Source organism: Cataglyphis hispanica, chromosome 23, assembly GCF_021464435.1.
Source record: "Cataglyphis hispanica isolate Lineage 1 chromosome 23, ULB_Chis1_1.0, whole genome shotgun sequence".
Lineage (NCBI taxonomy): Eukaryota > Metazoa > Arthropoda > Insecta > Hymenoptera > Formicidae > Cataglyphis > Cataglyphis hispanica.
In genome coordinates this window covers 3,912,597-3,937,926 of record NC_065976.1, presented here as the reverse complement: position 1 = coordinate 3,937,926, position 25,330 = coordinate 3,912,597, and the positions used below count along the sequence as shown (strand labels likewise).

The 25,330-nt window shown below is 37.8% G+C and overlaps 1 protein-coding gene across 15 annotated transcripts in view; it reads right to left on the bottom strand.

The window, feature by feature from the left end:
* Window positions 1-25,330, bottom strand: part of LOC126857852 (ELAV-like protein 3) — a 60,474-nt gene that overhangs the window by 11,660 nt on the left and 23,484 nt on the right. For 4 of the 15 annotated variants that reach the window (XM_050607678.1, XM_050607681.1, XM_050607680.1 and 1 more), the window contains 7 exons: window positions 15,726-15,961; window positions 14,139-14,242; window positions 13,448-13,601; window positions 11,577-11,615; window positions 9,278-9,536; window positions 5,932-5,973; window positions 2,580-2,904 (listed from right to left, as the gene is read on the bottom strand). In XM_050607678.1, coding sequence (XP_050463635.1) covers window positions 2,580-2,904; window positions 5,932-5,973; window positions 9,278-9,536; window positions 11,577-11,615; window positions 13,448-13,601; window positions 14,139-14,242; window positions 15,726-15,921 — 1,119 coding nt within the window. In that variant the 5' untranslated portion in view covers window positions 15,922-15,961. Of the gene's footprint in view, window positions 1-316; window positions 2,905-5,931; window positions 5,974-6,718; window positions 7,614-9,277; window positions 9,537-11,576; window positions 11,616-13,447; window positions 13,602-14,138; window positions 14,243-15,725; window positions 15,962-20,927; window positions 21,557-25,330 lie in introns of those variants that run through there. The other 11 variants (XM_050607676.1, XM_050607682.1, XM_050607684.1 and 8 more) reach the window with 11 other exon arrangements.

Here is a 25,330-nt window from a genome sequence, read left to right as displayed (position 1 = left end):
TTATAAAAAGAAAAGAAAAAAAAAAATAGAAGAAAAGGAAAGCGACACGTTTCGCGCGTATCATCGGCACGTATGAGCGGCGATGGACACTACCTGAATACTGACTAGCACAAGTGTTTTACATAGTTATTAGCACGCGGTATCGCTTCGCGATCTCTTCTCGGAACCGTGCTTTTCGCATATTCTATCGATCACTCCTTGTCATCCTCGGGGAGCACATTACATACAGCCCCGGCCTAGAAATAAATACGTCTCTCAATGTTCTCGTCACAAACGGGGGCGGGGGTAACATCTCTTTTAATTAAACTAGGCTTACCTTAAAGTTATACATACAAATCGTGTTCCTTCGAACTCTGTGAGTGCGAGCCCTGCCCCAATATCTTATATATATATATCATCTCTTTCTACTGTTCTTTCGATTCCGCATGCTATCGTCGTCGGTACACCCACCTGCCCGCGTTTTACACCCTCAAATCCTCGATCTTTTTCACGCGATTAATTCAGCAGTCAATTAATTGATATCTTTGCGAGCCTCGATAACAATCAGACCCGTTTCTCGCTCTTACGGATTTCAGAAATAAATCGATTCTAATCTCTTTTCCTTTCCTTCGTTAGTACTTTCTCTATATTCCTCATCTGTCTCTCTCTCTCTCTCTCTCTCTTTAGTTCTCATCCACACGACGCTAATACTCTCTAAAACTTATACATAAAACGAGTATGTATAACCACCTACTACTAAGCACTGTGTGTGAGTGTTTCTCTGAGGTTTCATTCTTTTATACTCCCCCTCTATCTTTCTCTCTCTCTCTCTCTCTCTCTTTCGCTCTCTCTCATCCATTCACTTTCTTTCATATTTCGTTCGCGACCAGGAAGCGCGAGGTGCTGTCACGTGATCCACGTGTTCCCCGCGACGAGTCTTATCTCACGTAAGCGCGTCTCGAGAAGTCCGAAATATGTTCGTTTACGACAGCCCGCCATTTAATACCGCGCATTTTATTGATCGTTCTTCTAAGTGTACGTATACGTGTATGTGTGTGTGTGTGTGTGTATGCTTGTGTGTTTGTGACGAGTAGTTCAGTCTCACAGCCCGATATCGTCGTGACTAATCCGGTCATGGATGTACGTTAAGTAAAAAAAAGAAAAAAAAAAGAAAAAAAAATTGGCCAAAGTGCCCAGCGGTGGCATTCGACGCATCGTCAAATGTCATAATATAAGGAAAGTCATTTCTCTCTCTCTCTTTCTCTCTCTTCCTTTCGCATCTCGCTCTCTGCATTTCCTCTTTCCTCGAGCTATCCTTTTTTTTTTTTTTGTATCTTGTCCCCCCCTTTTTACGCACGCGGACACCACGTGGTCCACACAAGCGCCCTCGCGTACATATACATATAAATCGACAAATATGTATATACAGGACCCGCGACCGGTCACTGTGCGAGAGCCACGTAAGACTTAACACGTGCCTCGTCTCGCACCCTTCCGTCCCTCCTTTTTTTACTGTTTTCTCATCTTATCCTCCCGAATATCCTCGCGAGTCAAATAATTAGAGGACTTTATGTCTCAAAGTGACTAGGAATAAAATTTCCTATTCTCGCGGCGTCTATATGGATGATCGTAGAGAAAAACACGAGCAGGCAAAAGCGCGGCTTCGATCTCTCTCATCCTCTTTGTCAAATTTCCTTCAATTTTAAGAGTGTCAATAAAGTACACCGAGGATGTCTTTCGCTCTCGCTTTCCTCGATCGCGACCAAGCGCAAGCACAGAAACGCGACAGAGAAGAAGCGCGGGAGGATGCAGCGAGCGTAGCGAGGAACGGAAGGATAATGAGAGGACTCGAGACGGTCATTAATATTGTACCTTTTTTCCTACCCTTCCTCTATTTCCCTTCGAGCTTTCTACACGCACAGTTCCACGGTTATGTATCGGACAGTCGAACGATTCTACCCACTTTTTCCTAATTATCTCTCGCGCGACCTTTCTCTTTCCTCCCTTCCTTCATAATCCCTTTTCTCTTCATTCATTTTCACACGTATACGCTTTGTTTCTTTCATCCTTTCTCTCTCTCTCTCTCTCTCTCTCTCTCATACGCACATACACACTCCTCGCAACTACGCTTTCTCGCTCTGTTGGAGCTTTTTGCTGCCGGCCTGACGATTGTTGTTGGGCTTGCTCTTCAGAGAGGTCTGCTTGGCTTGCGCGTGCTGACGTTGCTGTTGCTGCTGCGTTGCCGGATTCGCCGCACCCGAGACGGCCATCTCGATCGCCCGAGTGAGATCGTGTATGCGCGACGGTAGACGTTGAAGGAACGGCTGCCGTTGGGCCTTGGTTCCTCCATGAAAGATGCCACTGCCGCCGCCGATGTGACTGTTGATGTTGTTATTGCCACCGATAACGCCCCCCGGTATCTGGCCGGGTCCCCGCTTGTTGTAAAGATGACCCGCCGGTATCGGCATCGGCAGCTGTACCACCGCCGCAGTACGTAGCAGCCGATGGCGACGATGATGGTACGGCGCCGCTACCGCTGCCGCATCAGCTGCCGCGGCCGCAGCCGCAGCCATCGCCGCCGCTGCCGCCTGTTGCTCGTCCTACGCCGCCTTGCTCTTGTTCGTCTTGAAGCTGACCTGGAGCACGCGGTTGCCCAGAGTGTAGCCGTTCAGGCTCTGTATGGCCACCACCGCCTCCTCGTAATTGGTCATCGTCACAAAGCCGAAGCCCTTGCACTTGTTCGTCTGCAGGTCCCGTATGACCTTTACCGATTGGACGGCGCCGAACGGCCCAAACAGCTGCCAGAGCACGTTCTCCTCCGTCTCGGGCGCGAGGTTGTACACAAAGATGCACCAGCCGGCGCCGTTCATCGTGTTACCGGGCAGCATCGAGTTCGCGAGGAGGTCGCCCGCCAGCGGACTGTACCTGGAACACGGTGGCCGGGCCGATGATTAAACGGACATTGTCGCGGCCCGGTGGCGGCTGACAATGAAACGGCCGCGGAGGCGACGAAGGTGGCCGAACGAACGATGCTAAAACGTGATTATTCTTCGAATAATATTTATTCATAATAATATCAAAATCGAAAACGAATTGGTCGGTCTCTCGCGGATCGAAAATATAAAAGTGCATTTCCTAGCTATAATAATTTATTATTAGTATAAGTTATATCATCAGAAATGTTTCCTTCTTTTTTACAGAGACCTTTATATTTATAACAGGGAAAAATATTTAAGATTAGAATTTAACGCGAATAAAGACATTTTAATATATAATAATATGTGATTTAAATATTTTTATAATAATACTTTTAAATGTTTTGCTTTATATTAGTGTTCACGTTTCATGAAAAAGGCACGCTTGAGCACCGTTCAGTTCAAGTTATAAATATACTTGCTGGAAATGTAACTTCTTTTCTGAACAAAAGATATATAAGAGAGATTTACATTATACGCTACTCGCACAGTATATCGCAATCCCAATGAAATTAAATGTGTGAAGATGCGAATATATCGACAGAAACATTTACTTCGCGTCTTATATTCGATATTTATATTTACATAAATAGTACTTTCGCAGACATTTACATATGATACTAGTATAAAAAGATGAAAAATTGTATGTAAGATTGCGTGACAATTGATTTCATATTTTCTATAATTTACATGAGAGATAATGATAGCATATGAGAAATAGGATAACGTGCAAATCTCGTTTATACATGAATGTCTAGAAAGACATGCGTTTTATATATAAAATACTGAAGTATTTGTTTTAGTTGTATGTTTACTATAGAAAATTGAAAATAAATTAATGTATGAATATAAAAAAATTAAAAATAAATATTTTTCCAATTTTATATTTACTTATTTCTCTAAAGGAAATATACTTAATTACTTTAATACTAAATTTTAATATTATTGTATTTTACGTACAAAAGAAGACAATGTTATAAAAAGAGAGCGACATTTATTTCAGATTATTTCGAAAATTACATTTTATCGTACTTTATTTTATATCGAACACTGAGCAATCATATGCAAATTTCTATGTGCGGGTATAATAAATTTGTGCTATAAGAAATAGGAAAAATGAAAAAAAAAAAAAAAAAACATTAAGAAAAATGCAGACGAACTTAATGACGATTTGTTTAAACTTATAAAAATAGAAGAAGAAACACAAAAATTAAGTAGCAACATTACACAAAATCGAAGAAATGTCACTCATTCATATTTTGCATAGAGAAACAAAAATTATACAAGTACATCGCGTTAACCAAATATCGATTCTCTAATCAACCATAATTAAATTTTTTTTTTAACCATGCATTTTTATAAATAAAATATAATATATTCAGTGGAAAAAAAAAGCAATATTGGACAAAGGTATATTTATTTCACATTCATGCATTCACATGCGCGGGATCACATTATTAATGAACGTGTTTCTTGCAACGCAAGCCAGTTCCTTGGATGACATTCTACAGTAAAAATTAACGTTAATTCATCATCAATGTGCGACAGTATTATTCAATAAATAAATGAGATTTTAGAAAAGAGGGATTAAAGTTTATACGTCCCACACGTGGGCGCTCATAAAAATTATAAGATATTTACAGTTGTAAAAAGTATCTACGTACCTACTTGACGTCACAAGCCGCGTTAAAACAGGGCACATCTCGGTGAGTACTCAGTATAATGCCGAGGCCACAGTAATTACGTATGCATTCGTCATGAACGTTTGTTTTGCTTGTTAACACGTTATCGCGAAGTAAACATGTATTTTTTTTTTACGTACGTGTACGCAAAATTGTGTGCATTGGTTGGTTTTACGACCGCGTGCACATGTTTGATTTAAATTCTGTGTGTGAATGTAAGTTGTGCGAATGTGTGTGTGTGTGTGTGTGTGTGGTGTAGAGGATTGGAAAAAAAAAAAAAAAAAAAAGAAAAAAAAAACAAACGACAGGACCATAAGGACGAGGAAATGAGGACAGTAACATCACGTTGCTTGCGTGTAAATTCATCCCGTTATTCATGAAGCATATGTACATATATGTACACTTGCATAAGTATCTGCATCCGATTTCTCTATTTAATATTATTATCTACAGAAATTCATATTTACTCTCGAAGATGAAATCGCGCTTATATTTACGAAACTTGTTCGTGAAGAGAATGATTTTTTCCATAAAAATATCAAGAAATTTTCTTTTTCATTACATTAGTATTTTTAGATTACAAGATTTTTAAAAAGTTAATGTAAAATCTATATTCTCTGATTATCATTAAAAAGGTATGCCAATTCGACAATATGTAATTACGTTTTCTCTCAAAGTTATTTATAAATGATATAGAAAAACAATAAAATTCTAAATAATCTATAGCTATATAGTCATTGCAAATACTGCGGCGGCAAATACTGCTGCAGTTCAATCATTACCAAAGAATTGCACTATATAAATAGATAAAAGAACGAGGGGAACCAAGGAGACTTGGTTGCGAAACTCAAGAAAACGTGATGTCAATATATCTACCATTGTGTTTGCAGCTGAATCGAACAGAAGTCAAAGCAAAAAGGCGTGAAAAATGCATAAGTGATGGAAAATACAAAGAATATTGGGATCCCGTTACGAAATTATGATTGCATGAAAGAAACAAATCTGAATATATCTCGAAAAATTTTCCACGTAAAAAACACACAAGACCGAACAAAGATGATTTAAAAAAATTTAAGCAATAATCATTAATAATTATAAAAAATTCGAATTTCGATTACTTCGTTACTTCGCTTTAATAATAAAATAATTGCACCTTAAATATATTAAATTCGTAACGAGTCGAAGATGGAGAAGATAGTAAAGAGAGAGAAAGATAGAACAAAGCCACACAACATAAAATGTAAATGAAAATCAGGATTGGAAAACGTAGTGGTAGTAACGAAAAAAATACTGACCTCTGTAAGCCTTTGTTAATGGCAAGCATGGCCTTGCCAGTGCTAAAACAAAAACACAAAAAGAACAACGTAAGAAGAGAGATACTCCGGGATCGAGCCAAAGTCGGGGGATAAGTCGGGCGCTTCCTGTGCCATCGTATTTCATTTTTCTATTCCTACATAGCGGTGCATTTTTACTCTGAATGAAACACAATGGGGAAGATACGATGCGGGACAATAGAAAAGCGAAGTGACTTGCGATAAACACCTATTCTACCGATAAGAATCTGCTTTGGTGCAAAATTAATTCCGCGATATTAGAAAAAAAAAATAATATACAATCTTATGGAATAAAAGTAATATTAAAATGTATAAATATTATAGTAACATTTTTTAAATTAAATCCAATTTATGTTATATACAATTTTTAATAAATAATGTTTACGCGATCAGACTTAAAAAAAAAAAAATAAGTTTGTTTAAATAATATCTAAAACGAAAAAGATTTAAAGATTAATTTTTCACATAATATCTACGGTGAAATTAAAATAGAATTCATCCTTTATCAAACCACTTCGATTCTCTGTCGGGAAAGGAAGCCAAGGGATTATTGTTTGTCGCGGCAATAAGATAAGTATTGTTCAGATCAAACTTAAATCGTATTTTCCAAACATCAAGATGAAAAAATAATGCTAGAAGAAATATGATAAGCTCGAAAGCGTTACCACAATTTTCAAGACATTTACAGAATGTGTTCAATTCATGTGTTGTCTTAACAAATTAAAAAGATGTTACAAAAGCGGAGATATTAAAGTTTGTTAAGAAAGAAGGAAGAGCATTTAATGTTAAGTCTAACGCTTTAGATCTAATCGTAATAAGCGAGAAAATGATACATTTTATATGTATTGTAAAAATTGTGGGAAATTAGCTTCGCTCTACTCAAATCTAAAATCGTCAACGTTTTGTTTAACATTGACAATCTAACAACTGTTCCCGCACGCACTTTGTGCCAGAAGAGAAACAGGATAATAAGAGAGAAAGCGATAGCAAAGCGTAGCTACACTCGGTTAACGCTTTGCACTTGATAAAAGAACCAAACGATCAATGTCTGTCGCGTTAAGTCGTACGAATGTGAAGAATTTCGGTAACACTGTAGTAGCTCGAGTCTGACATACAAACGGACCTAGCGTGTGCGATCAATGAAGATGTGCAATGCGTGTATATCGTTTTTCTTCGCAACGAAATTATGCTCAATAGATATATAAATATACTATATATAAGTAGACATCGGTAGCGAGCATCGTGACTTATGCGTATTGTACGGAAGGCTCGAAACGAAAGAGAGATGTAACTTGTGAGTGTCATTACAGTCTTTGATTTTTTTTTTTCTATGATTGACATTTGTCGTCAATATCAAATGGTTAATATAAAAATCTCTACAGCGATCTTGTAACACACATATATAAAATATATATATAATTATTAATTTATCAAAACAAGTAATATAAGCTTGACGACAAGTATTGATGCAGAATGTAAGACTGTTGTGCGTGTCTTGCTCCTCCGTGTTTCCAGAATGGCCAAGAATCAGCTTCGTTTTCAAATCAAACTTGCATTATTGCATTATTTCTCCGCATTCGATGCTTCGATCGGATATTATTGGATTGTACATATTTGCCTCGTGAGATCTACTGATCGCTGGCCTTGCAAAAGAGAGAAATAAAAGTGGGATAGAAAATAGCACAAATCAAGAATCGTATAATCAATTAAAGAAACGTAACTGCCGAGTGTAAATAACAAAGGGGAGCCGGGCAATGTTTTTTATTACGCGCGCAAATGTTATCGAAGATGGATATATTATTTGGTAAGGCGATTAGAGTGCCTCCCATCCCATCGGCCTCAACAAGCTTTCGTTTCATCGATATGCAAGTTTGATAGAAATGTATCGATCGCGCGAGACGGAAAGGCCTTTTTAAACGGAATTAATAAACAATCCTTTGCTCCGAAACACTTTATACTTTTTCGCGAACTTTTGCTCGTCCATCTTTCATCCTCCGCCTTGAAATTTTGTTACTCTAGTTGTAAGTAAAAATTAAAAATAATACTAGTATTTATGTATTTTGAGCGATAAATAATCTTGATAGAAAAAATATATTCTGTACAATTATTATTTCGTAAAACGTGGCGTTTTCTCATATAACTCAATAAAGACAATATCGAACTTAAGGATCACCGTGTAAGTAACACAAAAGTCTAATAATTTCGGCGAAATCATAGAGCGTGCTCATCAATCACAACTTAAAATAAGGGACAGACATGTTAATGCGCACATAATTAGAATTGTCGCAGGAGGAGCTTTGTGCCAAATAACTCGTACGATGTAGAGATAACGTTGATTGTTTACAATCGATTGATCGTTCAATCGGCAAGGGTATCTGTTATTAATATACTTTGGTTTCAATCAACTCGCTTTGATCCATTAATAAACAATTAAAAAGTAATATAATAGAATAGACTTTTATTATTATATAATTAATTTATTAATTAATATAAAGATTGTAAATTATTTTAAATATTATCATATATCTCATATATATATATATATATATATATATATATATATATATATATATATATGTCATCTATGAAAATTTTCAAACCAAAGCGACTCATAATATTGCATCGTGCATTTTCTGTCAGTTATTTTTCCTCATGTCATGTTAAAAATAACAAAAAACTATATTATGTTTTATGATGCTAGGTTATTATCAGAATAACAAAGTTTCTAAGCGAGTTTATATATGAACGACCGATCGATCTATAATCGAGTATTTGTGTTTGCGTGGTGTCTGTGTGGCGTGTGTCAAGAGAGAGAAAATAGAAGGAAAAGACAAGTAGCGTCCAATAGATATAGATAGATAAATAGATAAGTAATGAAATAAATGGGAAATTGGATAGATAAATGGATGAATAAGGATAGATCCACGGACAAGTAGGTAAGTAGCTCAATCTATATAGAGAGAATTCAATAATCTATAACTAAAAAAGAATCATCAGACAAACCAATCGATAGAGGAACAGAAGCGAATGAAAAGAAAGAAAAGCGAGAAGACGATGCGCGATCAACGCGGTATTTAATCCAGATATAATACATTCGTGCTAGACTTTACCGATCCAGATAACATCGATATACCGTATTAGCAACCGCATTAATTGATCGCACAGAGTAATCCTTAACGAAAATCTAACGAAAGATGTAAAAATAGAATGGGGTAGAAAGAGAGTAAGAGATAGAGAGCAGAGAGACAGAGAGAGTTAGAGAGATAGAGAGAATCCTTGGGTAGAGCGAGTAGAGGCGAGTAGGTACCTGGATAGTGGCGACAGTGGAATGTACCTGAAGCGGCCGGTCGGATGGTGGATCGGCCCGCCGAAGCGCCGCGTGGCCTGTGGTGCGAGATAAGCGGCCAACGGCGGTATCGCCTTGTTGTTGTTGCTGGGATTGTTGGCGAACTTGACGGTGATTGGCTCGGACGAGCCCTTCGGTATGGTGCCGTTCAGCTCCTGGATCGCCCGCTCGGCCTCGACGCGCTGGTCGAACCTTATGAAGCCGACGCCCTTCGACAGGCCTATCCGAGAGAGGTCGGCGGGACACACAAGATCATACTGATTATTGCGAGATGACGTTTGACATTTAACTTGACAGTTGACTTGAATCGCGCCGGATGCTTTCCGCCGCATCCCATCTCTGTCGTATTTTTCTTTTTTTCCTTTAATGCGAGATTAGGATGATATCGTGAAAGAAAAACAGCGAAGATAAAAAGCTATGATATTTAGAGCCTAATTGATTCTGAATACTTTTGATTCGTGACTGTCATATCCTCGCGATATCATCTCTGCGTTATGTTTATTCTCTTTTAATTTATACGATACTATTAATGTGTCTTCAGTTAGTTCAGTTCTTATACAATGCAATAGTTATCACTCCATTGCACCTGTGAGACTCTCTATAATGTTATTGATATATGCAGAGTGAAATGCGTAAAACGTGATGGGTGAATACTTTGAAAATATTGATAAGAATATGTTCCAAACAAAATTGAAGTTTTTAAAGAAATTTTCCTTTCAAATATATTAATTTTTTTTCTACGTAAAATTAGTTATAAGAGAATTTTATAAAGTCAACTGATAATTTTTAAATAAAACTATACTTTTAAATAAAAATATACTTTTTAATAAGTGCAATTTGTTCAATAAGTAAATACAATTGCTACAATCATTTAATGCAAATAAATAAATAAAAAAAGAGTGTGATATTCCTAAAAAGTTATTCTTAATTATAAAATTCACTTAGCGGCTTTACATAAAAAAAAAATAAATAATAAAAATAAAAATAAAATAAAATAAAATAAAAACAAATACCTAAAAGATATAAAATACTTCACTTTTCCCTAATAACATATTTTCATATCATCAATATTTTTAAAAACTTTCATTTGTCACGCTTCCTGCATTTTCCTCTGAATATGACATGAATAACATCATTCATCTCACAAATTGTACTGCATGTCCTCGTGTATTCGCATATCGTTAATCGCGCAGCGATAAAATGCGGATACAATAGCTTATCACTTGTAAAAGTTAAAAAAAAAATATGTTATTTGCGTGCCTTTGCAGGCGCGCGCGAGAAATGCCAATAGTTTATTTAATCGTTAAGTATAAATCAATTTATTTGCAAATTGTATACACGCGCATCACACATACGCGCGCACGCACGCACACGCATACACATACAACACGCAAAGCGAGTGGTTCGGTGCGCGCAGATTCGTTTCTTTACAAACACACTGACAATTATTGTCGTGTGGACGTCTTTTTGTCTTTCTTTCGAATCTCTACTTTGCTGTTGTATCTCATCATCGCGATAAAGGGTAGACAGAAACGGAAAAAAAAGAATGAGAAAGTGAGAGAGAAAAAAAAAAGAGTGATACAGAGAGAGAGAGAAAGAGCGAGTATATTCGATTGTGGACGTATAGATATAATCGAGAAATCGTAATAGCAAATCATAATCATAACGAATGACAAAAAGCGTAAAGAAACAAAAATGGCGCTCGGAGGGAACATTTGGATGCGCGCGTCTTCCGTCATTGCACGACGAGAGTGAAAGACGCATCTTTCTCTCCGTCATCTCTCCCGATATTTGACGGTCGTGAAACTTCTTTCCAAAACGCATTTTGCAAAACGCATCGTTTCAGAGATTTTGTATTTCCAGTTTCATGAAATTTACACTTCAAATTTCGAAGTCGTTCGCCCGAAATGCCGCTAAAATTGGCTAAAGTTTGACGCTATTAATTTTGACGTCGTTGTTAATATAAGCAGACATGCTTATTATTTTATTTAAGACACGATGTTTACCCTGCGCGTGTTATAAATCGATTTTCGATTCCGATGTACCGCGTTTGTGCTTTGTGTTTCATTAACGACGACGATGACGATGACATTGACAAAGTGTATGACGTGAGGAAAAAGAAAAAAAAAGAAAAAAGAATCGAGATCGCGCAGACGAGAGACGCACGCATCGCAGATCGGAAGAAACGGCTGCTTGTCATTTTTTTTAGCTAGAAGGACGTAATGAGGGAAAAGAAAAAAGAGATTTGTGAATTACGTACCGGGCAAATTGTCTCCGCCGCCGGTCACAAACTGTCGTACTAAAAAGAAACGGAAAAAATCATATCTCGTTAAAATTCAACTGGCAGCACTACACGCGATTCGCTCGCCCCTGATTCGTCGACGGTTTGGGGGATAAAACGTGTTCGCGGTAAGACGAGGTGACGAGATTAACGTAAGAGACGCAACAGAAGCAAAATAAGAGCAACAATAATCGCGTTCGAATGTAAGAAAAAAAAAAAAGCAACATCCACGACTTGAACTAAAATATTTAATTCTTCTCTCAAAATTTTTTTACAATAAACCAAATATTGCACAATTATTTATTTCCAATAATGTGTGAAATGCAAGAGCTTCGATAAATTAATCTAAATAATTTACACATTTAATAAATCGATAAGAAGTATCACAAATGTTTTTTTTTTTTTTTCTACACATATATTTATGTGGATAATATAAAAAATATAAAACTAATATGTCGCAAAATTAAAAAGATTTAATAAACAAAAATAAGAAACTCTAGACATTAAGAAACTCAATACATTAATAAACAGATCTCTGTTATTCTACTTTGACTATATTAAGTAACGCTTTGTTTATCGTTGCTAGATCGGTATAAGTTGCTTTCGCAACTAATTCGCCTTCGTGCCTTGAATAAAGAAAACGCGATATCGTTTTAAATAAAATAAACATGGAGCGAATAAGGGGCGAGCGGACTGCGTGTAAATTACGCTATTTCTCATCTCCTTAATCATATAAAAAGCATGAGTGTCAAAGAGGGAAAAATTTGATGTATCGCGCATGTTCACTTTTTGCTGGAGGGAAACGAAAGCGAAATGTTTATCTAACGTAAGTCTGGGAGATGATGGAGCAAGCCTGGTGGTCCGGATAATAAATTAACAATGATAATGCGTCAGAACAATCGACGCAGGTAAAATAAAAAAAAAAAACGTGTCGGGATGTGAGGATAGAAGAATGAAAAGTGAGCACGATGAGGAAGCGCGAAATTAAGATCGAGGTGGTGGCCATGAGGCTTCGTTCGTGCAATCTGGACTGGCCAGAGAGGGGCGTTTGTCACAGATAAATTAAAAAAAAAAAAAACGCAAATGAAATATAATATAATGAATATCCAGCGCGGGAAGGATCAACTAAAAGCGAAAGACGACGGGAGGGTGGACACTTGATTCGGTATTCATCGATAGATATGCCTCCCCTCGAGAACGAAGTTGCGTGTACATATATGCGAAGCTGTATACTCGTGAAATTGTTGGTTTGTGCTCTTCGAATGAGGAAACGTGAGAAAAAGTGTGTATACAGGCGAAAGAAAACATAATGAAGTGAAACTGATACGGTTGCGGTTTCATTCACTTGTTCTTTGAATATTTTTATCGTATCGCTATAACACACATTTCATCGAATTATTTACTCGCACTTTCGTTGTCATTTTCGTTTATGGCGCACCGACCCACCCTAAATAATTCTAACCCCATGGCCTACACACCTGTGATCTGGACACAGTTTTATTTAAAATCATCGATGTACAGTTTTTATATATATATATATATTTTTTTTTTTTCGCTGCCTTAAATTGTAGGTACATCGATTTTATTCTTGTGCAAAAATTTATGCCTCAGCGCGAATAGAAACAAGTGACAGAAGTCGAAGTTAAATCATGATAAAAAAAAATCCGGTACAAGAGAATTCAGACAAATCACAGAAAAATTTCAAATGATAATTATGTGCGACAATCCGTCCAACTTTCGTTATTCGCGTCGTCGGAAAAATTGACAAGCGATCAATCGATTCGTAACGGAAATCCACTGTGAAAAGCTCTCGCGAAGAAAATCGACAGACGGACTTGCATGGGGCTTACCGGTGATGTTGTCGCACAGTATTCGCGACGTGATAATTCTGCCGTAAGGGCTGAAGAGATTCTCCAGATCCTGCTGCGCCATATTCTTCGGCAAGCCGCTGACGTACAAATTCGCACCTTTGATCGCCTCGCTGCTCGGTCTCGCATACGATACCTAAAAAAGAAACAAATGCATCCGGAAATATAATCTCTTTATAGTTTCGACAAATATTAATCGCGAATTTAACTGATATTAACCGAACGATATTAACTGATAAGAGATAAATGCTATTAAAATGATTTGAATCTTAGGGTAAGAACGAAAAAAATGTGCCTGCGCGATAATCATCTCTTTATTCTTGTTCGCGCGCGATAAAACCGAATCCAGGCCAATCTATTTATGTTGCTGCATTGCCGTCTTACACTTTCGCATAGATGCATTTAGCATTCTAGAAATTGGACAGATTGCTTTGCAAACCAGTCAACTATTAAAAAATAGACTATTGATTTCAAATATACTGATAAAATTAATGTTGAATTCGAAATTCGATTAAGAGATCTCTATATAACTCTTTTTTGTATTGTAAATTAAGAAATAATTATGATTTTAATCTTTGAAGAAATATAATGGGAAACCTCTTATGCATTATTACAAGGATTAGGGATAAATAAAAGAACGTGTACTTAGGACTGCATTAAAGACTCTACTCACCTTGATGGTTTTGTTCTGTAAACGAAGACCATTGAGCGTGTTTATAGCCTTTTCGGCATCTTCAGGCCGGTGGTAGTTGACGAAACCGTAACCCAAACTCTGACCTGCAAACAGAGACACGTGACTCGATAAATTTATCGTATACATTTCGCCACATCGGATTTATCTTAGACAAATAGAGTGATCGAGCTATGCGCGTGTACGTGATTCGCGACAAAGAAGCGACGGAAACATTTCATCGCCGACAATATATCTCGATAGCTTTGGCTCTTAATGCGATCAAATGTTTCTCTCGATGTTGCCAATGGATTTCAAAGTCCGCTCGTTCGTATCCGCACGTCCATCTATTAGCTGGAATAGAATCGCATTGAAGAAATAGTTGAACGTGTAATGTCGACTTTAATTTCCTCGATACGTGCCGGAATTAATTTTATGAATGGCGTGGTGGCAAATATATCAACGAGTAGTTGGCGAAATGCCTGAAACACGCTGCGAGAATACAGTGAATTATTTTTTGGCTTTATTCTGCGAGCAGAGAATAATATCAGTTTTTCTCATCCTTCTCTAATATCTTCATGCTAAGATTAAGTTTTAACTAACTTTAAAAATTCAATTCGTCACATTGCTTGCATTCTACTAAAATATCAAATCTGAGAAAGAGCTCTCTTCCTACATTTAAATTTGTATATAAATTTTGCTCATTACAATGATATTATTCTGAATTGCGTTCTCGACGGGATATAAACAACGAAAAGTAGAATACAATTACAGTTTTTTCAGCAAAAAAATTGTCCCGAATGTGATCAAACGACACGTTTAGTGCGAGGTAACAAGCGACGAGGCACGGTACTGCGATTCCGTGATGGCGAGGTCGAGCATAAAGCGGCAAATCTTCAAACCAAACGCCGCCCCCGTTCTCTTCGCGGCGGCTCGAAATAGCGTCGCAACGTCTATACACGTGCTCGTCGTTGCCACTGCACGGAATATACCCGGCATGCACGTACGGATCCGAATTATGCTAAGATATGCATACCCGATATGACGGATCAATACGAATAGGCTGCGCAAAATACTGTAATCAAAAATTTATAGAATAACATTATATAAGCAAAATGATTTAATTTATCTGCACAGTACTCGAGGATAAAATACGGAAAGATATTTTATAGAGGAAAAGAATCAATCCTCCAAGTTATAAGCTAAAAATATTAGTCGTCGAGTTTTCATTTTTTTAATAAAATCATTTTTTATACAATATTTTGCGACATCCTTTTACCACTTAAAGTCTTAAATTTATGTCCCTTTACAATTTTAAGTCGGCCTATTCAAACTTAATTAAATGAATAAAATGTAACGGAGTTTTTTGGTTTAGAAAATCACCAGGAACCGTCGATTTTGAGAATGATGCAAATTCAGTATTCAAAATTTTGTTAATATCGATACGTCGCGTACATTTAATCAGAACTCGCAACATTTCAAAATTAAATTTACATCATCCTTAAAATAGACGATATGTTTGCCGACTCGAGTCTAAAGACTTAATGCGAAAAGACAGGATGTAATAAGAGAGTGCTGCTGATCTCTTACCGCTAAGCTTATCACGGATTAGCTTGCAACTCTCGACTTCGCCTATACTGGAGAACAGAGAACGAATCTCATCCTGAGTCATGCTCTGCGGCAAATAATTTACTATGAGATTCGTCTTCGACTCCTCCTGCGAGGTCTGTCCGAGGGTAGATCCTCCGTTTTGTTGTACGACTGTGTCCATTCCGTTCGCCATCATTGCAATCCTCTAACGAATCGTCTCTAACTATGTACGAAATCTGCAAGTAAAACACATTACATTAGACTCGCAATCTAAATAAATAATCGTCATCGGAATTATAATAATATTAACAACTCACATACACGCACACATTTGTATATTAAAACATATATTTCCATGAGTAAATATTATTACATTGTGAATTTCCTGGATAATTATGATATCATTGGGTCTGCATATTTTATATTAAGACATTAAAAAAAAATTCCAACAAGTTTCACTTTCAAAATACCGAAACGCCGAATACGAGTTTATCGCAAAACGAATATGGAAGAAATTATATAGCACCGATGTAAACACGAAATATCGAAGGACGTAAAAACACATAACATGAAAACAATGATGCACAAGACGTTCTTTGACATTTGAAAGTCTAAGCGGCCTCGAGTTTTTGTATAATCTATTCGCGTGAACTCGATACAAGAACAAGTGCCTTTATTGTATAAAGCACAACCTGCGATTGGCATCAGTCGAGGGTAAAAACTGACGCAAATTGTCTTAACTTTGATAGTTATAATAAAACAATAAACTATCAAACAAGTTTTTCTCATATATGTAAGTACTGTGTAATAATTAACATACATGAAAATAAACTATATTGCAATGAATAAACGTCAATCTCGTCGATTGATTAATTTAAATATTTTTATATCGATTTTTCTAAGAAAGCGAGCCTGCGTTTACTTACTTTTTTATTTTTATAATTAATAAATTGATTGAAAGAATACTTTTAATATTATTGCAATGAAGAACGTATGAAAATTATATAAGTTTTACTTTGTTAATAACCGGAAAAATCCGATTTTTAAAGCTGCAAATATTGTGAAGAAGGAAATGGAACTGAAAAAATTTGTAAAACTCGAAATTCAATAGTGTAAATCTGGACGATGACTTTTCAAACACCCAAGTATAAAAGGAACAAGAGCTACGGTTGGGAGAACTTTTGGGGTAACGTCCGATACGAACTCTGGTAATTTAAAGGGGCCGACGACCCCCGTTGTCATTTAAAGGGCCGGAGGAGACCCTTTCCAAACTACGAAGCACACCGAGTGCTATGAAAACCTACATACATGGTGTCCAAAGCAGATTGTTATAAAAGGTGATCCTGAAAATTTTTCGTTAACAAAATTCTGATTAGAAACTAATCTAACAATCTAATTAATGCGGTAACGAATGGCAGAATCATTAATTTTTTTTTTTAACCACAACCCCTCGCTCACCAGCACGTAAAATAAAAGCGGGAAATGCTGCACCACCCGCTGCATTTCTAAATGAATTATGAATTCGAGTGGCAGTCGGCCATCTAGAACCTTATTACCATCTAAAAACAATTAATTCCGAATTATATCTCTAATTAAAATCGCGTCGCTAGAATGCGACTTCGCAACGAAACTATATTAACATAAAAATGTCGAGACAAATATCTTTAACAAAACTCGAGCACGTAATTATGCATCTGGAAAAATCTAATTCCCTTAATTAACTTGTCAACTAGAGATACACGTGCTCGATAAAATTCTCCATGGAAAAAAAAAAAAGTTTGCAAACACGAAAATTATGCAAAGAATAACAATAAATAATTTCAGTCATAAAAAAAAATTATTGACGACTTAAATTCAAGATCAGATGATCCGATCAGCTTTTTCAAGCGGTACACCCGGTACACGCGCACACAACAGAGCGCAAAGGGAGAAATTAGAGCGAAAGAGAGAAAGATAGATAGAGCGAGGAAGGGGAATTACTGTGGTGGCTATTGTAGGGTAACGCTATGGTGTTCATGGTTAAGGCGAGTACACATACGCGCACATACACAGAGCTACAGCGACACATTTATCAGTTGGCACGAGCCACTGGCGTATATTTTAATTCCCTCGCTCCTTTTTTTTTTACGTTCCCTTCTCTACACGCGTCTCTCCATTCTCCTCTCCCCCTTTCCTTCCTGCGTAACGATCAGCTGTCCTTAAAGTCTCCCTTTCTGTCACTCGTGGTAGCAGCCACCCCAAAGCGACTTGTCCGCAATGTCGTGAGGTAACGGATAGCTTTTATTATGCGCGTTGCGGAGAGTAACCGGCCCTCGAGTTTCCAAAACGAACTCAATATGCGCTATCATACATGGAAATACAATTTGTATGTATGTATGGAACAGTGATATGTCATGCTTCCCTCGTGTGACGCATTGAACGCAATGACGGTTAGCGGTTTGATGTGTCTTATTAATTTGCATATAAGTCTTAACTTAAAAGTACTTAACTTATATGTATCTCGTCGATATAGAAATAATTAAACGAATATATGTACATAAAAAATTTGCTTACATGCATTTTAATAAATGTATGCAGTTGATAATCAATAAACAATTTAGTATTGTATTATTAAAATTGTATTATTAAAACATACTTTCACTTGGATTTAAAAATAAAAAGATGAGCCTACATGTATGTATTTTTTTTTATTTTTATAATAAATTTTTATTGAAGAAATGCTATTTTCAATTTTATTTGGATAAAAAAAAAAAAAGATATGGAAATTGTATAAATACAAGAGATTTAGATTATTAAAAAAAATGATTCACAATCACAAACATTGTGATAAATGGATCTAATTGAAAAAATTGATAACATTCGAGAGATTCGATCATTATAAAGTCAGACGCGATGACTTTGCAAATACAATGTGGCACAAAAGAAATAATACAATTCAATTTTCACGCATTGATAAATAATCTCAAATTATTTCAACATTCGTTGTACGAATAAGATACGAGAAAGATAAACTGTTAGACCTTATTTTTTTATATTCTTCCGATAAATTTGAAACACATGGTATAAAATTGATGAAGTTACGAATGTAAGAAGGTTGGTTATTTTTTATACGTTACAGAAATGACTTTACGAAAGAATTAGTATCTCATATATTCGGCGAATAATAAAAAGTCGCGCCGATTATCCCTCTCTCCCTCCCTCCCTCCCTCTCTCTCTCTCTCTCTCTCGTTCGCGTCCCCTTTGTTTACGAACGCAGGCGATAAAAGCGCCGCTCGCAAAGGCAGAAAAGTCGCGGTGCGCTTATCGTAAGCCGGCATCTTCCTCGGTATCGATCCGCGCTCGGCACGTTCGCCATCGCGATATATTTTCGGATCCGACAATACCGGAGGCATAAAAGAGAGCCGCCGAGCTGGCCGGATTATATTTTCGCGAGTCGAGAAAGTATCGCGCGACACCCATCCAACTTTTTTCAGACACATCTCCGCTGTCATTATCGGATGACAATGGATGGCGGCTACGCACGCGTGCACGCGCAAAAGTACACGCAAGGAGAGAAAGGGGAGGGGGAGGGGGGGGGGAGGAAGCAGGCAGCAGTCGTAAAACTTCGAATATAACGCGCACCCTATAAAAGGACTGTCGAGCAAGAGAGATCAAGAATTTTAAATTGAAATATATTTTCATGATTTAAAGAATAGTTTGAATAATAGAGAACAATTTTATGTAACTTTTTAATAAAATCTCGTTATAATAATTTTGATCTGTCACGATAAGTTATTGATACTTTAATTCGAAGTAGTTGAAAAAATTCAGCGAATCGAAGTTGTGTTATATTTATATGCCTCATCTCCAAATTCCTTTGTTTAATTAAAAATTAAAAATTACACACTACACATACGTGTGTGTGATTAATTATACTTATATATTGATATTTTGTCAGATATTTCACAAGTATAATGAGGCATGACATTTAAAAAATCACGCAATAATAAATAAGATTTTTGCGAATCATAAATTGAAGTGAACGAAGGGAGAAAAACTGGATGGACGATGAGTTATTTCGAAACAGCCCGGGACTATCGATCTGGCGAAATCGATACAACGGAAATACTGTTTTATTCTGGTAAATGCTACCTTGTTATTTCAATTTAGCAATCGTCCCTATCGCATGGCAAGAGATAGCAACATCCGATTATTCATAAGAATTTTATAACTGCCCTCGATTTCGACTTTACATCCAACATTAGCTTTTCCTTCCAAATATCACTATTAATTCGAATTACTCGACAATTAATAATAATCGAAATACAACAATCATATAATTATCAATTAAACGCGATCCAATTAAGATTCCAGGAAACCAAGCATATGCGACGAACCATCGAAAATATTCCGACTTACGGGGAAAAGTTGCCCTTCGCGAGGGCTCCTCTCCTCGACAGCGGTCGATGGAGAAAGAAAAAAAAAAAAAAATAAAAAATACTTTACCGAGGCCGAGAATGTCATCGTCGTGGCGGCCCACGACAAGGACGGGCATTGCGCCTAAAGCCTAGTCGACGGGCGACCTCGCGGGTTAAAGTTCGATTAGCACGTATACGTCGCGAGATACGATCTTCGGCCGGTGGCCAGGTGGCCATGGCGACGGATCGTGAAAATCGCGTGGCCGGGGCCGATCAATACGAGCGCCGCGGCTCCTCGTCGGTCCCTGTGCCTCGCGCTTGCTTTCTCTCTCTCTCTCTCTCCCGTTGCTCTACGAGAACCCCCTTCCTGCCATCGCCCCTGCGCGTTTCAGAGAGTGACCCCTCCCGCGCGTACGCCCGCAAAAAAGCGGCTCGGCTCGGCTCGGCTCGTATACGCAAGTACGAGCCGCGCGCGTAAACGCAGACGGCGAGTTTGCGAGAGTTGCGTCGAGAGGGGTATATCAGCGCGGAAAGAACCACGTACGAACGCACGCAACGTAGGCAGATGGGTATTAAATGAGGGGTTGAGAGGAAAACGAGACACGATGACACGTGCTTTCGCGACACCAATCCCGAGAATGCGACAAGTGTATTATCTCTTCCTTTGACGAATCGATACTAATTCTCTCTCTCTCTCTCTTCGCAATAATCGATACATTCCCGGGGGTTCAGATGCGCTTTCGCGTCGTCCATCTATATGTCTACTAAACGCTAACTTTTTCGCAGATCATTTTTCCTTTGATACCTGTTAGTGTCTTCTATTCTCCCTCTCTCTCTCTCTTTCTCTCTCTCTCTCTCTTTCTTTCTCTCTATGACGTGCGCCTGTCACTTGTTCTTCCTCTCCTTGTCACACGCGAAACCGAGCACCGTGCGAGCTAGTCAGCCCCTTACGCGAGCCTCCGGCTCCTTTCTTCGTTTTATCGCTCCCACCACCGTCAATGTGTGCACTGTTATCACGCTACTGCTCTCGCACCACCGCCCGGAACAGAAGGGGAAATCAATGAAAGAAAAGTACGCCGCGAGCCCTCGTAAATCGGCATTTATGCACACCGCCTGATCGTCCTCGGTGCACTTCGACGTGACGGGCGACGATCGCGTATCGACATCGACGGCGGCGGCGGCGACGGTGGCTGCTTTCGGCGTGAGAGGCCTGACGCGACGAGATAATGGGGGAGGTGTTGGGGATGGAGGGGGCTGAGGGGGAGAAGAGGAGGAGGAAGGACGCGAATTCGGATCGGAGCTCCGGCGTGCAAATATAAACGCGTGCGACGCGCGCGCGTTTTGTTCGGGGACGGAAGGGTTGCGCGTGAAGATGGCCGAGAGAAATTAAAGTTTGAAACACTAGACTAAGGAAACGGAAAGAACGACGCGAAACGGGCGGAGGCTGCGTAGAGACTGGACGCTCGCCTCGCTTCGAAGCGGCTTCGGCTCACGGCTCGCGAACGCTCGGCCGTCATCGGCCGACCTCGGCCGCGCTCGGCGCCACTCGGCTCCGCTCGGCTCGGCTCGCGCGTCAACTGCGCCCGCAGATGCGACGCGACGCCGCGAGAGCGTATTACGGACCCTTTTTTCGCCCGTGATTCTCCCCTGCGAGCACGAGACGCGGGCTTGCTAATCGAAATGCATGTATTAATTACTTGGAAGTACAAAGGAATACCCGAAGTATTTTTGAATTCTTTTGATTTATCGATTACGAGGAATATTCGCGGGTCCCGGCTCGGCTTGAACTTTGCGAGCATCCACACATTGCTGATAACGATGCTTATACGAATTGTCAAAGTAATTCGCGAAAATCATGTCTCGTTTGTTTGCATATATGGATTATTTCACGCGATTTTGACAGATCGATCGCGAATTACGTTGAAGCAAACTCGATGATAAAAATTGTGCGCATCAAAAAAATATAAAAATTTCTTTTTATTATTACCGTTAAGGCCTGTGTAAACGTGATAAGATTCATACTAAAATTCTCAATAGAAAGATAAAACACATATATACGTAGGTATAACACTGCAGATATACCCGGGCATTACATATGCAAACGGAAATTGAGAATTTCTTTAACATGCAAAGTTTGCATTTAATTGCAAATCTTTTCGATCCAGTTTCATCAACCCAGTTCTGCACGAAAGGATGGTGTACACTTCAATCCCCAACTGCGCTTTCTCTTACCGGCCCTTCAGGGTTTTTGACCCCCTCCCCTCCACCCTCCCGACCCACCCTACGGTATCGCATCGAGATAAGGGTCTCCCTCTTGTCTTTAACACCGTCCGTACTTGATCAAGCTCGCAAAAAAACCGCACAACTTTTACACGATATCATGCCAGAAAAAAAGATTATCCTAGATACATATCAGAAAATAAAGTATGTTAGGAAAAAAATCCTTTTAATTGATAATATCTTTTTAACCGCAAATTTATATTAATAATTTACATATAAATTTGTTTGAAAGATTAATTGTATAAAACGTATGTAAAATAATTAAACAAAATATGAATATTAATATTAATTATATAAAATATCAATTATATAAAATAATTATAAAATAATTTTTATATAATTAAAAAAAAAAAAAAACAGAAAAGTGTGGAATTGCCGTTTGATAAAGATAATTTTATGGACTTTTTTCTTGTTCACGAACGTTGTGCAGGGATCCATTAATTGCAACTACGTCGCTGCGAGCTTCATGACCACTTTGTGGTTGTACATCCGGATAAAAATAAAATTTGTTCAGCAGGAGAGTTACCATTCGTCTCGCTCGCATGCGAGAGCGCGTAATCGTGGGAAACGAATCGAAGTAGCTGCATCCCTGACCTTAGATCGAGCCGGTCGGTCTCCAAACGATTACAGCCCAAAATTATACGACTCTGACGAAACGGAGCGAGTAAGACTTGGCGGCCGTGCCAATAAACGATGATACGTATGCGTTAATGTTTTCGTGAAATTTATTCGTGCTACGCGGAGCTCAACGAACGCGAATCGGCACGAGCGAAAATCGGAATATGTGCTTTCGGAAAATATCTCGTGACACGACATTGCAGGATCAATTGTGTAAATAGAGAATGGTTTTATCCTAAATATAGGGCAAGGGAGTTGGAGAGCAACGAGATTGAGAACGGTCGAATGAGCACTCGAATCGCGCCTTCAGGAAATTCGCAAAGATAATCTACGTTGTGGACCGTGACAATGAGATTTCTTCGAATTTATCGGGCACTTTTGTAATCGCGATCACGGAAAAGAATGGGAAGAAATCTCTCGAATCGCGCCCATGACCATACCTAATGCTGAGCGTCGTCACCGGGGAATCTATATAGCGTTTGGTCAAGATGGAGAACAAAAGGGGATAAAGTTTAGACTAGGGCACGGTTACTAACAGATGCCAGACATATGCAGAAAAGAAGCAATGTACATCTATTATTACACGCGCATGCAAATTCCCCTCGAAATAAAAAGCTTGTCTCTTTTTAAACCGTTCAATGGCAACTAACTTAAAAAGAGAGAGAGAGAGAGACCCAATCCTTTATCCCGACAGTCACGCTATTAATAATTGTTAAATATCGAAGAAATGTTCGATTAAATTTTTTAATCGAACATTTATTAAATTAACCGAAGAATTTCTTAAATTTTTTATGTGATTGACAACACTTTTTATATTCAATAAAGATAAAACATCTGATCATACGATGCTTATTTGAATTCACTAGCTATTGATACGCACTGCAGTCTACAGCTACACGTTATAATAAAATAGTCAAGCAAATATTAAATCAGTATGAGATAAATACTAGGATTATTCAAAGGGATACTAAAAAATGCGAAAAATACGCCGGTCACGTGGCGGATCCGTGAATCATTCCTGTCGACAAACGCAGACCTCACCCTCTTTAGTTTAGTCACAATCCAGCTGTCGAAGCTACGTTTTTCGGGGGTAGACCCTCGGCATCATCGATCTGGCACGGCGGGCACGAGTATAATTCTATACGGGGTTATATACCTCGGGAACAATAATTCCGTCCGGCAACTTTTTCTGGGGTCATCGAACCTTTAACAAGATTCCGTCGATACCTCTGGCTCGAAATCGATTTGGCCTTACATCAGGCAGGACAAAGTTATTTAGAAGTACCGAGAACACACTGGCGTGTGAATATAGTATCACGCAAAATGTTTATTGATTTAATAACGAGATAGTTTAGCTTCTATTTCTGTAAACATAAGAATTACCTTTCCGAGAATAATATTTAAATATTTCTATGCAATTCATATTTTAGGCCTAAAAATATTTTTATTTCCATAACTTTTAACATTTACAAGCATCGAGTTCCACAAAGTAAACCATAGGATAAACATTATGGATCGGTAAAGATATTTTAGTCGCGTTGATATCGATCGAAAGATTATAAAAATATGAATACATAATAAGAGTAGCCTGCTGCGTGTGCAGAAAAAAAAATAATTACTACATTCTTGCGATTAGATGAGAATTTTTTTTGACTTAATGATGTGAGTAGTACGTTTATAGATAATAACTAGCGAAGAAGTTTTAACATCGATGATTAGAAAATATTTAGAGTATTTAGATACCGTACAAGTTCTATAATAGCATGTTAAGAGAGCAAACAGTCTTTTAGCTTTGACTCGCTTTGACATCATTTTTCTTTTACTCTCCACAAATCCTGCATAATAAATATAAAGCAGTTAAATATTTATGAACTGAAATTATTTTAATGAAGAATGAGAATAAATTTTTTTCGACGTTTGTGTATTTAGATTTAAATTTTTAAACTGTATTTTTAACTTTGAAATTAAAACTCTGCGCTCTGAAATATTAAAGAACTTTTTTGCATTTTTTTTTTCTCAGAGAAAGTTCATTAATTCATGCAACGCCAAGAACATCTGGTTAATTTCTCGTTAAATTATCATTTTTTTGCGCAAAAGAAATCGTCGCTAAAGCATGAAGTGTGCTTTAATTAAAACCGCAATATATTCAGGAGTAATTTTATGTAATTAATCACGAACACGATTTGGCACTTATAATGATGGACGACTTAATATAAAAATTATTGATAATTAAGTTTAATTTCAATTAAGTTTAAATTTAATATTGTATATCTCATATCCTGTAACAGATCTGCATAAATTGACGAAAAG